The sequence below is a fragment of the Motacilla alba genome, chromosome 8, assembly GCF_015832195.1.
Source record: "Motacilla alba alba isolate MOTALB_02 chromosome 8, Motacilla_alba_V1.0_pri, whole genome shotgun sequence".
In the NCBI taxonomy this organism is placed as follows: domain Eukaryota; kingdom Metazoa; phylum Chordata; class Aves; order Passeriformes; family Motacillidae; genus Motacilla; species Motacilla alba.
In genome coordinates this window covers 10230618-10243941 of record NC_052023.1, presented here as the reverse complement: position 1 = coordinate 10243941, position 13324 = coordinate 10230618, and the positions used below count along the sequence as shown (strand labels likewise).

The 13324-nt window shown below is 58.1% G+C and overlaps 3 protein-coding genes across 6 annotated transcripts in view; 2 read left to right on the top strand and 1 right to left on the bottom strand.

Annotated features, from left to right (window-relative positions):
* The window catches only part of IPO13 (importin 13), a 31263-nt gene extending 27186 nt beyond the window's left edge, over positions 1–4077 (top strand). For 2 of the 3 annotated variants that reach the window (XM_038144170.1, XM_038144172.1), the window contains exons 16-20: positions 2579–2645; positions 2813–2871; positions 2991–3080; positions 3231–3412; positions 3527–4077. In XM_038144170.1, the coding sequence (XP_038000098.1) occupies positions 2579–2645; positions 2813–2871; positions 2991–3080; positions 3231–3412; positions 3527–3626 (498 nt within the window). In that variant the 3' untranslated portion in view covers positions 3627–4077. The remainder of the gene's footprint in view (positions 1–2578; positions 2646–2812; positions 2872–2990; positions 3081–3230; positions 3413–3526) is intronic. The other variant, XM_038144171.1, reaches the window with a different exon arrangement.
* A 152-nt stretch (positions 4078–4229) lies between these two features.
* On the bottom strand, positions 4230–8351 carry DPH2 (diphthamide biosynthesis 2). Of its 2 annotated transcripts, XM_038144173.1 has the most exons (6): positions 8168–8351; positions 6616–6728; positions 6275–6495; positions 5444–6082; positions 5137–5322; positions 4230–5046 (listed from the first exon to the last, which is right to left on the bottom strand). In XM_038144173.1, exons 1-6 carry the CDS (start codon positions 8312–8314, stop codon positions 4916–4918), a joined length of 1437 nt encoding a protein of 478 aa, XP_038000101.1. In that variant the 5' UTR covers positions 8315–8351; the 3' UTR covers positions 4230–4915. The 2 variants fall into 2 exon arrangements, with proteins under 2 accessions (XP_038000101.1, XP_038000102.1); XM_038144174.1 differs by lacking the exon at positions 6616–6728 and having other exon boundaries at positions 8168–8328.
* A 208-nt stretch (positions 8352–8559) lies between these two features.
* On the top strand, positions 8560–12836 carry ATP6V0B (ATPase H+ transporting V0 subunit b). The gene is made up of 4 exons (XM_038145057.1): positions 8560–8716; positions 11639–11687; positions 12169–12252; positions 12686–12836. The coding sequence occupies exons 1-4, from the start codon at positions 8650–8652 to the stop codon at positions 12765–12767; spliced, it is 282 nt and encodes a 93-aa protein (XP_038000985.1). The 5' UTR covers positions 8560–8649; the 3' UTR covers positions 12768–12836.
* Positions 12837–13324: the final 488 nt, after the last annotated feature.

The window sequence follows — 13324 nt, the reverse complement described above, 5'->3', positions numbered from 1 at the left end:
GACAGTGCCTGGCCAAGCACAGCCAGCTTCATCCCCCACCTCCCTCCCTCGGTGGTCTGGTCCAGGCTGCATGCAGCAGTCGTTGAGCTCTCCACCTCACCTGCTCCAGCCAGACTCAGAGAAACCCGTGGAGGACATGGGTTCAGCATCCCCCTGCTGAGGCTCACTGCTCCTGCCTGGCCAGCCTTATGGGCCCTTCTCAAAGCAAGAGGCTCTGCTCTGCCAGGTGTGGGCCATGGGAAGAGACTGGGTACTGGGCACTAAGGCTGTGTGTTCTGGGGAGCTGCAGAAACCGATGGTACAGTCCCCACTGCCCTTTGTCTACTGGAGGAATGGGTGCCCCTCCCCTGCCTGTCTGCCTATGAAGAAATGGGCACAGAAGAACCTGCTCTGAAGTCCTCTCTGGTGGTCTCTGAGCTACTGTGGAGAAGAACCCAACGTTCCCTCGTCCTGCAGGACAGTTCTTCCTGGAGAGCAAGTGCCTATCTCTGCAGTGGCTGCTGATGCAGAGGATATGGGAGGGATGTTTGAAAGCATTTAAAGACCCGCCCCCATGTGAGCAGAGGTGCTCTGGCAGGAGACAGGGAAGATGGGCTGGCAAGAAGAGCTGGGGCAGGGTTCCTGGTACTAGGAAAGAGTAGCTGGACCTGCCTGGTGCTGCTTTCTTATGGGAGAAGCTCCACAAGGCCACATCTTGTGGGGGTAAAAAGCATCTCTCTTTACATTAGACAGACATATACATACCCAGGTCTGCATTGGGCTTGCACTCTGCTAAGTGTCCTTCGGGAAGGAGCTGTCCCAATACTGACATGTTTTTCTCCATGGCACTGATGGAGTGAGGAGCAGATGCTGCAGTGAATCTGCAGGATAACTTGAGGGGCTCTGCCTGCAGCAGGTCTGGTTTGGCTGGGAGAAGCGCCCTGCAGGTAGGTGGGAACCTGAGCACATTGGAAGACTTGTGCCAAATGGAACACTTGTAGCATGCAAGACTCAGGTTAAAACCCATGGACGGGCAGGGTGGAGGAACTTGCAGCTGGGTGGTTATCATGGGAGCCAGCTGCCCTTGAGCAAGATGCTGCTGGGGGGAAAGGCTCATAGTCCCTGCTGTGGAGCTCTCAGGAGGGCCTCAGCAGGGGTAGTGTCCCAGCGCTAAAACTATAACATCTCTTGCAAGCGTTTGTCCTGTATGGGGCCAGCTGAACAGCAGCAGCCTCGATGAGTGGTATGTTCCTAAGCTATTGCTCAGCCAGTTCACCTCCTGATGTTGGTGCCAGTGCCTCAGGAGCAATGGTGCAGAGCCTGTATATACACACACAGGTATAATGTGGCCCTTGGTTGCCCCATAAAGCTCTCTGCTTACATCCAGCAGGGAGAGGTACCTGCAATTGTGCCTTCTCCACCTGGTACACTGATGCCTTCGGTGCCCAAAACTGAATCCTCTTTTGCAGTGTGTGATAGAAAAGGTCAGAAAGGAAATGGAGTAACTCTGAACCTGCTCCTCAGCTTCTTGTTTTCCAGCATCTGCACTGGGCAGATGGCTCTGGACTTCCCTTGAGAAGACAGAGGATTTAAGTCTGTTTTGCACCAAGTAGAGACCACAGGGGCAGATGGATGTGTGTCCTGGGTGCTGTTGACTGACAGCTGTCCCTCCTTTTATCCCTGGGAAAAGGCTCAGAGGGCAGCAATGACCCCATACAGAGCTCAGCCCAAGAGCTCCAGGCACACAGCAGGGCTGCTCCAGTGCTATGGCTGCTGTCCCTGATGTTGCAGTGACAGCAGGGCAGGAGCCATGGCTGCCATTCCCAGTGCTTTTCTGCAGCAGTGGGTATGGTGGTCAGGGTATGGATGTGGCTGCCTTATATAGCAGGGCTCACTGAGGCAGGTCAAATACCCTTCCCATTGAGTGGAGGGTGCAGGCCGAAAACATTTCCACCCAGTAATTGCTCAGTGCCAGCACCAGGGGGACTAAGTCATTGCTCGAGGTACCACAGCTCAGGGTGTCTCCAGCAGCAGTGCCTGACCTGCACAGAGGCTGGTGGAATAATTGTGTGGCATTAAAAAACCCCAAGCTTTCTTGATGTCAGACTTGCTGCTCAGGAACTGCCAAGAAATGTTGGCATCTCATCAGCTGGTGCAGTCTGGGGCTACTGCTTGAACCAGTTGCCTCGACCCCAGGGATGCCAGCATCTTCAGGAGAGGCACAAAGTACATGGGTAGCTGGTCTCTGCTGAGCCCTGCATGGCTGCCCTTGTCCTGGGAGCGGTGCTGCTGCCTGATCTGCTCTGATGGGACAGGAGCCCTCTGTGTCTGAGTGTTTGCATACCACTGTGGCACCTAGCCTCAGGTCCTGGGGTCAGCAGATCCTGGGTGTAGCAAACTGCCTGGCTGTTTGAATTATATTCTGGGGAGGGGTAAAGTGATGGTTTCCTGCTGTACTGTGTGAATCTGCCCTTTCCTGGGGGTGTGCTCAGGTAAGTGTGTGTCCAGGCAGAGGCTGTCTGGGGCACCGGGTTCCTTGGAGGCTTCCTGGCTGCCTCTGCAGCGCTGGGTTCATGCTGCCTGTCTGTGTGCCTTGCAGGCTCTGAAAAGGAAGCCGGATCTCTTCCTGTGTAGCAACCTGGATGTCAAAGCAGTGTTTCAGTGTGGTGAGTACCGTGGGCATGGGCATGTGCTCCAAATTACCCTGAGGAGAAGCCAGCCTTCCTCTCCTGTAGAGCTGGGTGCAAAACAGCAAAGGGCTAGGGATGACAGGGCTGATTTGGGATGGGCAGGGGGTTTTCTGGCTGCTAACCTGAGGAATTTTTGCCTGCAGGTGTCCTTTCACTCAAGTTTCCCGAGGCCCCAACAGTTAAAGCATCCTGTGGCTTTTTTGTGAGTATGATGCCATCGTGGAGTCCTCTCTGAGAGCTGGGAGTGGGGCTGAGGTTGGGCACAGTGCTGCAGTGTGGAGCCTGTGCTGGCACTGAGCAAGCCTGGCCTCTGTGTTGCAGACGGAGCTGCTGCCCCGCTGTGGAGAGATCGCCCCGGTGGGACAGGTCGTGCATGAGAATGGCAAAGCGCTGCTGCAGGCAGTGCTGGAGGTGAGATGTGGGACCACGGGCTCCCCAGGCAGCATTGGGCTCTATTCCTGAGCAGCATCCCTGCAGAGCCAGGGGCAGAGAGCCCAGCAGCGTGGGTGGGAGCAGCAAAAGTGACACCATGGGCTGAGCATGTCGTTTGCTCTGTGGCAGGGCATCGGTGGCCAGGCTTCCCGCAGCCTCATGGATCACTTTGCAGAAATCCTCTTTGCCTTGAACAAGCACTGCTTCAGCCTCCTGAGCGTCTGGATCAAGGAGGCCATGCAACAGGATGGCTTCCCCTCGGCCCGAGTAACTCCAGAGCAGAAGGAAAACTTCAGCCAGCAGATCCTCAGGTTTGTGTGCCACTTGCCCTGGCAGCTGTGCCCCCCATTTCCCACAGGAATGACCCCGCTGCATGGCCCAGTGCAGCTGTCCTACTTCATGTTTGTTCCCTCCCTCTGTCTCAGCAGAGAGCGTGTGAACAAGCGGCGAGTGAAGGAGATGGTGAAGGAGTTCACCTTGTTGTGCCGAGGGCTGCATGGTACAGAATACACGGCAGACTACTGAGCACCTGGCCAGGACCATGGACGATTTGCCTGGACCAGCTCTTCCCCACAAGGAAAAGCCCCCCCATCCTCCCTGCCCTGCTGCAGTACGGCTCATAGAATAACCCTCCACCTAGAATTAACCCACTCGGGACGCTCCTCAGCTAGATTTGGTGGCCGCATCTCGGTGTCAGCATCTTTGTTTCCCCCAGCATGCTCCCTCCTCGCAGGGAACAGGAGTGCTGGCTGCAGGAGGTGGTGGCGGGGCAGGGGAAGCCTGGGCAGAAGTGCCCCAGCACAGGCTGCCCCATCCCCGGGCTACCAGCCCCTCCCCAGCCCTTCCCCGCAGCAGGGAGGCCACCCTGTGCCTGCAGCAGTAGCTGGCTGGGCGGGGGGAATTTGCCCCCTGCTCGTTTGTACGTGTGGTTGGGAGGGGGGAGGCCCTGCACCTAATTATATTAAGAATATTTCTATGTTGTGGCTGTCATTATTGCAGTGTCCAGACTTTGCCTGCCTCTTCCCTCTGGGGAAGAACTGAGTGGAAGGGCTGGGACACCTCAATGTCTCCCTGGCTTTGGGAGGGATGGCAAAAAACAGTCTGTCCTGCTTGCCCAGCACGGAGCATAAACAGCCCTGCCTCACATGAGAGGGGCTGGGCTCCACCCCTGCCAAACACAGGGTCCTTCCTGCAGCACAGGACGTGTGCACCCCATTCCCATTCATAAGAGCGGCTGAGGGGCTTGTTTGTGCTCAGAGTTCCCCTGCCCTTGCCCTAGTACCCCAGCCCAGCCTGTGCTTTTACTGATGGACGTCCTGGTTCTGGCTTTCTGTTGCCTCCGGCTGGTGTTCACTGACACACAGGGCTTTGCTCCCCAGTAGGCACCATGATACATTTTTCACTTTGGGACATCTGTGCTCGTCAGCCTATGTTTTATTCTAAAAAACAGTTCATTCACAAATCCTCTTCAGCTTTAGTTAGCAGCAGTAGTCCACAAAAGCCTCAAGTCCCAGCGCTCTCAGCTCTTGCAAAGTTGTGACCTTTCCATGTAGGGACAAAGCTGCCCTGGATGAAGGAGCCCTCAGACACTAGGTCTGGGCTAAGTGCCTGTCTCTCCTGGCCCTGCTGCTGCCCTGGCCCTGAGCCTCAGGGTGCCACAGGCATTCCTGAACACACACGCAACTCCTGCTCTCCCGCTGCAGTATTACTGACCCAAGGGCGCATCCAGCAGGCTGCCAGCAGTGCACCCAGTGGGAGGCAATGCCAGGGCCCCCACACAGCCCTGCTCCCGGTTGGGTGCCAACGCTGCTGAATCAGGGTTGCTCACATCCTTCATCCTCATAGGCAATGGCAATCCCTCGTCGGCCCTGCACCGCCTTGGAGACCGGGGTCTGTCCCAGCTGCTGCTCCAGGCCCCGCCAGCTGCGGGACTCCAGGAAGGAGGCTGGGAGGAGAAAGGGAATTGTTACCCAGAGCACGAAGGTGGCACTGCCCCTGCACCAGCGCTCAGCCCCACCATGGTACCAACACAAACCTGCGGGGCTGATCTCTGCCAGTGCCCGTGTCTGGTCCCTGCAGGCCAGGGCGGTGCTGGGGGGCAGCTGAGAGGACGGGGGGCCACAGAGGTGGGTAGCACGGATCTTCCCTGAGATCAGCGAGACATCGGGAACAGCCTCCTCTGCGGGAACAGCCGGTGGGAGCTCAACATGTGCACGGGCACCTGCCAGGGAACGGTAACATTAACCTGGTCCATCTATCCTGGAGCAAGCACAGCTTACAGGCAGGGCAGCTGGGTGGAATATGCCCTGGGAGGGTGTTGGGCAGCTGTCTCTAGCTATTACCTGGCAGCAGGTCTCGGAAGTCTGTGAGGTAGTTCCCCGTCCACTCACGGGCTGGGTTGCAGGCCAGCTCCAGCTCATAGGGGGTCACAACAGGTCGGTAGAAATCACTGGAGTCCAGGAGGGAGTTCTGAGCACAGGCCACCAGGACGAAGATGTCCACCTCCAGGAAGTTGGCCAGCTTGGCAGGGTTGGGCTTCCCCACGGCCAGCGTGTAGCTGCGCTTGCCGGCCCGGCACAGCAGCTCCCGGAGGTGCTGCAGCACGGTCAGATAGCCCGCCACACCAAGGGTGCCCACCAGGATGCCCACCACGCTGGCATCCCGGGCCCGCTCCACCAGGTACAGGCGCCGCATCAGCGCCCGGTTGACGTTGAGGGTCTCGCGGCGGCCGCAGCCGGTGATGGGATTGAAGGAGCTGAAAGGACAGCAGTTCCAGGTCAGCATGAAGCTGGTGAGGGCAAGGCCCTCAGCTCCCACATAGAACATGGCATAGTCCTGAAGCCCTCCTGCAGCTTCCACCAAGAACTGGCGACCAAACTTCCGTTCCTCGCCAGGAACTGCGGGGCCAGGAGGGTCTCCACACACCAGCCTGGAGAAGATGATATTGGGGTATTCGGGACGCAGTTGCTGCTCCAGCTCACCTGAAGAAAGAGAGGAGTGAGAACAAAACATGGCCATAGTCCTGACGTGGAGAAGGTGCAACAGATCAGGGGAGAAGACAGAAGTCAAAGCTGCCAGTGTCTGTGGAATGAATGCCTGCTTGGTCTGACCCTGGCAGCTCTGCAGAGCTCAGAGCAGTACCAGAGCCCCCCTCCCTGCCCCGGAGCACTCACCCATCGCATGGGCGTAGACCACATCGCTGAGCACCACCACACAGCTCTGCTGCTCGGGGTAGAGCTCCCGGAACGCCTCTGCGCAGCGCCCCACGTCCAGGGGCTGCTGCCCGAAGATGTGCAGCACCGGGAGCTTCCCGCAGGGACTGAGGCAGGCCGGGCCGTAGTGCAGCACTGCCTCGGCACCCACGTGCTCGGCAGCCACTTCATCCACGCAGCAGCTGCAAGGAGAACGCGGAGTCAGACAGGCTCTGCAGCACGGAGCTCTCCCTCCTCCCTGGCACCGCCCCATTCCTGCCCGCAGGGGAGCCCCAGGACGCGCTCCAGAGCCCCACACGGACCTGCCGTACGTGGTGTCCCCCAGCACGTACATCTCGGCCCCGGTCGCTGCCTCCAGCCGGCCTGCCACCTGCACTGCGTCTGCCAGCAGCTCGTCAGGGAACTGCAGGGCGACCTGGCGGGAACAAGGGGTGAGGCAGACGGGAATGAGGCACTGGGGAGGGCGAGATGAAGGGACAGAAGGGGATAGAATGGATAGAATATACCCTCAGCAAGTTTGCTGATATGAAACTGGGGGAAGTGGCTGATACACCTGAAGGCTGTGCCATTCAGCAGGACCTTGACAGGCTGGAGAATTAAGCAGAGAGAAACCTAATGCGGGTCAACAAGGGCGAGTGCAGGGTACTGCAAAACCCCAACTACCAGCACAGGCTGGGGGCTGACCTACTAGAGAATAATTCTGCAAATAAGGACCTGGAATCTTGGTGGGTGACAAGCTGACCATGAACTGGCAGAGCCCTTACAGCCAGGAGGGCCAACGGGATCCTGGAGTGCATTGGCAAGAGTGTGGCCAGCAGGTTGAGAGTGATGATCCTGCCCTTCTACTTGGCCCTGGTGAGGCACACCAGGAGTACTGTCTCCAGTTCTGGGCTCCTCAGTATAAGAAAGACAAGGAGCTGCTGGAGAAGGTCCAGCAGAGGCCACATGGGGGTCTGGAGCATCTCTCTTGTGAGGAGAGACTGTGGGAGCTGGGCCCATTTAGTCTGGACAAGAGAAGACTGAGAGGAGATCGGCTGTGGTTTAGGAATGGTACTCCCCAGTTCAGTGCTCCCATGGAGCCTCTCCAAACCACACCGCCACTCTCTTGCTCCCCCTCTCCTTCCTCCTGCAGCGGGATGGAGCAGAGAATTGGAAGCACAAAGGGTAAAGATCACAGGTCAAATCAGAGCAGTTTACTGGAAACAGCAAATTAAATAAGAAAACCAGTGGTAACAGCAACACTGTCAATATCACTGTACAAGAGACAAATGGGTCACACACGAGTGCTCGATGCAGGGCTCTGACAATACCTGACCATGCCACACTATGGGACCAGGAAGGACCCCTTCCCTGTCCCCAGAAAGTGATGGGAAGTGGTACAGAGTAACCTCTGGGTCGTGGCCATGGCCCCTGCTGGCTATTGCAGAAATTAACCCTGTCCTGCCTGGAACGAGGACAGGATCTCATCAATGCATAAAAATATTTCAAAGGTGGATGCCAAGAAGACGGTGCCAGAGTGTTTTCAGTGGAGTCCAACAACAGGACAGAGGAAGGAGCAACGGCCATAAAATAAGACAAAAGAAGTTTCATGTTAACATGAGGAACGAGTTCTTTACACCGTGGGTGGCAGAGCGCCGGAACAGCTGCCCAGGGAAGTCGCGGAGCCTCCATCACTGGAGACATTGCAAACACATCTGGGCGCGTTTCTGTATAACCTGCTCTGGTGCCCCTGCCCTGGCAAGGGGGTGGGACAGGACGATCTCCAGATCAGCCTCCCAACGCTAACAATCCTGTGAGGCACCGGGAGAGAGGGCGCCGCAGCGCTCCGCCGGCTCCTCCCTCGGTCCCACTCACCTTGCGAAACCCGCCATCCCGTACGAAGGCGGCGGCCCGGCCCATCTCGTAGAAGCCGTCGAGGTCGCTCCGCGGTGCCGCCGCCACGGCTGCGCGCAGTTCCCGCCGCAGCGCGGCCTCCCCGTCACTGCTGAAGGCCGCGGCCATGGTGGCACGCGGGACCCTGCGCCCGCTTCCGGGCTGCGGCGCGGCGCTGGCCAATGGAAGCTCGGCTCTGCATCCCCCGCCCCCATAAGCCCCGCCCACAACGGGGAGGAGCGGGGGCGACAGCCAATGGAAATACGTGCTGCTCGCGGTGCATTATGGTGTGTGTAGTTCCCCCGCCACTGTCAAACCACGCAGCCAATAAGCGGGCGCGGTGGCAGCGCCGGCGTTCCGGTACTTCCGTGCGGGCGCTGCAGTTCCGGTCAGGTGCCGCGCGGGGGTCAGGTGACCCGGCCCGCTCCGCTCCCGCCGCGCCGCCCGGTGCCGCCGCCGCCGCCATGACGGGGCTCGCCCTGCTCTACTCGGGGCTCGGCCTCGCCTTCTGGACCACGCTGCTTGGCGTCGGTCAGCGCCGGGGCGGGGGAGGGCGCGGGGCCGCGGAGAAGGGGGGTCCGGGGGCTGCGCTGCGGGGCTGAGCCGGGGGCAGGAGGGGTGTCCGGGCCCGAGGGGCGGCTGCGGTTCCTGGCCGTGCCCGCGCTGGCCGCTGCTTTGCTGCGGAAAAGAAAGCCGGGCGCTGAGGGGTGCGGGTTGTCAGGGCCGCGGTTGCCGAGGGCTGCTCGCGGTCTGCGGCGCGGCCGGGAGTGCTGCCGTGGGGCTCCCCAGCCTGGGGCTCCCCTCGGGCCTGTAGCTGCTCCCGCGGAGCCCCCAGCGCTGCCGTGTAACTCGCAGTCGCTGTTGGATGCGCAGCTTTCAGCGCTCGCAGCCTGTCTGCCTTGAGCAGTTGATTTGCTTCTCTGCGTGTGCGGGAGCAGAACGGTGCCGGTGCCGCTCGGGGGGTTCGGTAGGTTGGTTTGGACTGGGAGGTAAAGGCAGGAGGAGCCTGGTCCTTCAGACTCTGATGGCCGATGTCTCTCGGGTGGAGAGATCGCCTTGCTTTGCCAAGCTGTGGCAGCATGAGAGAACATGCGGGTTTGGATGACGGTGGAGCTGCCCCATGGCAGCCCATGCCCTGCTGCTGAAGGTGTTGGGCTTTTGGCGGATGGATTTAATGCCCTGGGGCCAGCAGGTTGATTTTATGCTGGGACTGCTGGTTATTTTCTCTTCGCACAGAATGAAGTGACCACACACCAGGCAGAGGCTGGGGAAACCTTGGCCACTGCTTCAGTGTCTGGGTGAGGGGAGAGAATGAGTTAGAAGTGAAGGGTGTCTCACTCCCTCGTGTTTCCAGGGCCTGGTGAACCCAGTGTGGGCCTAGGGCTGCCTCATGGGCTCTCTGAATCATGTAGCTCACACCAGTGCAGATTCACCCTGTGGATGTGAGACTGTCGGAAAACCTTCCTGAGCTGAGCCCGGTTATTCTCAACTTCCCCTGACCTTTTGCAGTCCCTTTTTGAGGAAGACCACGAGCAGGAAGTGGTCTTGCTCCATGCAGTGTTGCAGCAGTGTCTTTTTGTGTTTTCTGTCTTTGCCCTAAGCCCTGATTTGATCCTCCAGTCCTGCTGCCCTGTCTTCTGTCCTTCTGGCTTCAGGGCTGCAAGTCAGAGCTCACAGAAGAGTGTCCTTTACCCTGTTTCTTTTGCTTATGAATCTAAGGTTGCACCTGCTCTTGAAGAGATGAAAGGTGCCCTGAGGACCTGCCCTGAGCTGGTTGTAGCTCTCTTTTACCACTTCTGGGGAGTGGAGGCAGCTGAGGCTGGCTGGGTTCAGTTCCTGTTCTGACAGCCAAGCAGCAAAGCCAAAACACAAGTAACAGACTGGCTGGACCCAGCCCTAGAGATCATCCTTGAAGGTTACCAGACATGCAGGCTGGTTTGTGGCTTTCCTCTGTATTCCCTGGCTGTGGTGGCACCTTCCTTCCTTCTAGAGTGTCGCTACAGGGGAGGGGGGCACCCCAAATCTGTGGCAGAAAGAGTGGTCAGCATTACCACCTCCCATTCCTGACAGGCCTTGTGTGCTCCCCTGAGGGTGGTGAGTGGGGTGCTGAGACCTGAGCTGTACATTGAAGGGGTGAGCACACAAGAATAATGGGACATCCCTGCTGCAAGGGATCTGCAGTGCTGAGGCCTTCCAGTGGGATGAATTGTCCTGCAGGTCTTGGCTGTGCTCAGGGAAGGGCATGGTCCTGCCTCCATATTTCTGCTGGGCAGATTGCCGTCATCCCCTACTTCCAATCTGCTACTCTGGGGTGGAAGGGAGCAGTGGGACATGTCACAAAGAGTGACCTCTTTGCTGCATTCGAGCACTTCACAAGTCGCCCATTTCCTCTTTTCCCAACCGTACGTGGGATCAGCATCACACAGGCACGGACTGGTTACAGTCAGATATGGCAGAGCTGTCCCTTCCCCCTCTGTGACTGGTGTGGAGCACACAGTGCCACGATGCCTGTGCTTATCTGTTCCTTAGGGCTGGGTCACCCTCCCTTTTCCAGCAAAGAGCAAGTGTCTCTTCTGGTCTGCAGCCACGTTTCCCACTCAGGAGCTCACAGTAAGGCAGGGTTTTGGTGCAAGCACCTCTGCATGTGCCTGGGCTGTGCAGGGATGTGACTCTTGGCTGTGGTTCCTGATGGGAGATGAGCACAGCAGGGCAAGCCCTCCTTGGAAAGGAAGGGCTTTTCTGAGTCTCTCAGGACAGTGTTTTGGTGTCTCCCACCTGTGTTGGAGTATAAATTTATCTGGAAATTACCCTGGGGGAAATGCTGAGAACAACAGTCATGTCTTGAACCCACAGCCTTGGAAAGGGGATGTTGGAGGAAAGCTGGAGCTTCTTGTGTTGATGGGCTCCTGGGGAGCAGCACCAACGCTGATGGGATGGTGATGCAGCAGCATTTGATGGTCAGTCAGGGCACAGCCTTGCTCCTCTTGTCCCTCCTGTGGCAGGGAAGAGCTCACAGCTGGTCCCCTGGATCTGTGGCTGTCCAACAGGGCTGAGCCATTGGAGAGCTACAGTGGAGACTCTGCTGGGGCACAGGGCTGAGCATTGCCCTTGAGACCCTGCAGCTCAGCATGGTCTGTGGGTGCTCAGCAAGCCCAGGGAATAGAAAATGGGTGTGACAACAACCATGATTGTCTTCTGGGCAAGACCGGGATGGGGTCTGACAGTTTCTCTGACAGGCTGTCCTGTGCTGATGTGGAAGTGTTGGCATCACGGGGGTAGATTTGGAGGGAGACCCTGCCCCGCAGATTGAGCCAGTATTCCCAGTAACCCTCCTTCATGCTGTGCTGTGCTTCTGGGCCTTTGCCTCGGGGCTTTGCAGGTGGGGGAGGAACCGGCAGTGCTGGATCCAGCTGGTGCCTCCCTGGAGGTTTCCATCTTGTTCTTGCTTTCCAGGGATCTGCTACACAATATTTGACCTGGGCTTCCGCTTCGATGTGGCTTGGTGAGTTCCCCGTAAAGCGGGCAGCCCCAGGGCTGTGTGAGGAGGAGGCAGTGCTGGCAGTGCCTCCCAGGAGCAGCACTTGCTTTTGAGTGATGGGCGGTGGTCGCTGCATCGCAGGAGAACAAGAGCTGCAGTGAGCAGGGCCTCTGCTCCCTGGGAGGTGGGATGGATGCAGCCCCTGTGTTCCTGTGGCTGGCTCCCTACGAGGTCCTGGTGCAGCTATTGCTGCTCTGCCCTCCACATCTCCAAGCCCAGGCTTCTGCTTCACAGTGAGGGCTTGGGAGGAAGATCTTGATCCATGCAGGTGAGGGCCCTGTGTTTCTGGCTGGCAGACAGAGGTTCTCATGTCCTGCTGTCTGGCTGTCCAACCCATCTTGGGCTTCATAATTTGGTGGAGGGGTACCTGTTTTGGGATGGGCTGTGTGGTGTGACTGTGGGGGCTCAGCCTGTGTGCTAACTCAGGACATTTCTTCCTCTCCAGGTTTCTGACAGAGACCTCACCTTACATGTGGTCCAACCTGGGCATTGGCTTGGCCATCTCCCTGTCTGTGGTGGGAGCTGCCTGGTGAGTGGGCCTGGCTCTTCAGCATTCTCCTGCTGTCCCGTCTTGGTAGCTGTGTTTGCACTGCAGTTTTCCCACAGCAGAGCAGGGTACAACAGTGTGTACGTGTAGGACTGTGGGTCACCACACCACTGAGGCTGAATTGCTGGACCGCTGGGGGGTCTGGGTGGACCAGCCCACAGGCAGCAGTGGCAGTGGAAAGACAGGGAAGTCTCTGGAAGCTGTACCCCTGAGCCCAGGCTGTCCATGGTGGCTCTTGTGCCCCAGCAGTTCTGCTGGTGTAGGTGGTGCAGCCTGGGGCCCTGGGAGTGGCTCGGCTGAGTGCTCGGTGTCCCCCAGCTGCATGCCTGATTCTTTGCTCAGCTGAAAGATCCTGGTTTCTGTATAGAATTCTGCGAGTGCCAGATCTTCTACCAACCACCTTTGTCTGCTACAGGGGGATTTACATCACGGGCTCTAGCATCATTGGTGGTGGAGTCAAAGCCCCGCGGATCAAAACAAAGAATCTGGTGAGGTAAGCACAGACCTGGGGTTAGTTCTTGTGCTTCACCTGAGTGGGGTAGGTCACAGCCCAGTGAAGAGGCTTCTGTCTGCTCTCTAGCTGGGTGCTGCTAGCAGACTGTTCCTTGCTGAGCTGCTGATGCTGTTTGCTTTCAAAACAAAGAGCCTTAAAGGAGCCAGAGTGCTGCTTTGAAGGGTCACTGTGTGTTATCACACTGTGAATGAGCCCAGTGTGTTCAAAACAAACACCCTGAGATCACACATCCTGCCTAGGCAAGGGTTCTCCTTGCACAACCCTTCCATAAGGAGCAGAAACAGGCTGGTGAAGGGCAAGACTTCCTAGGCCTGCTTCCAACGGGATCTTTGCAGCTTACTCAGGTGCCACAGCAGGACCAGCATCCAGCCTTTGTGTTTGGCAGCTCCCCCTAGTTTGAAAGTAAGGCAGTGGGTAGTTTCCCATATGGCTATGGAGGGGTCTGGCTGGCTGGGCATGAGGTGACGGGGGCTCCTTGGGTGGGGTCTTTCCCCTGGGACACTGGTCAGACTGACTGAGACACTGTGCTCAGAGCTTCAT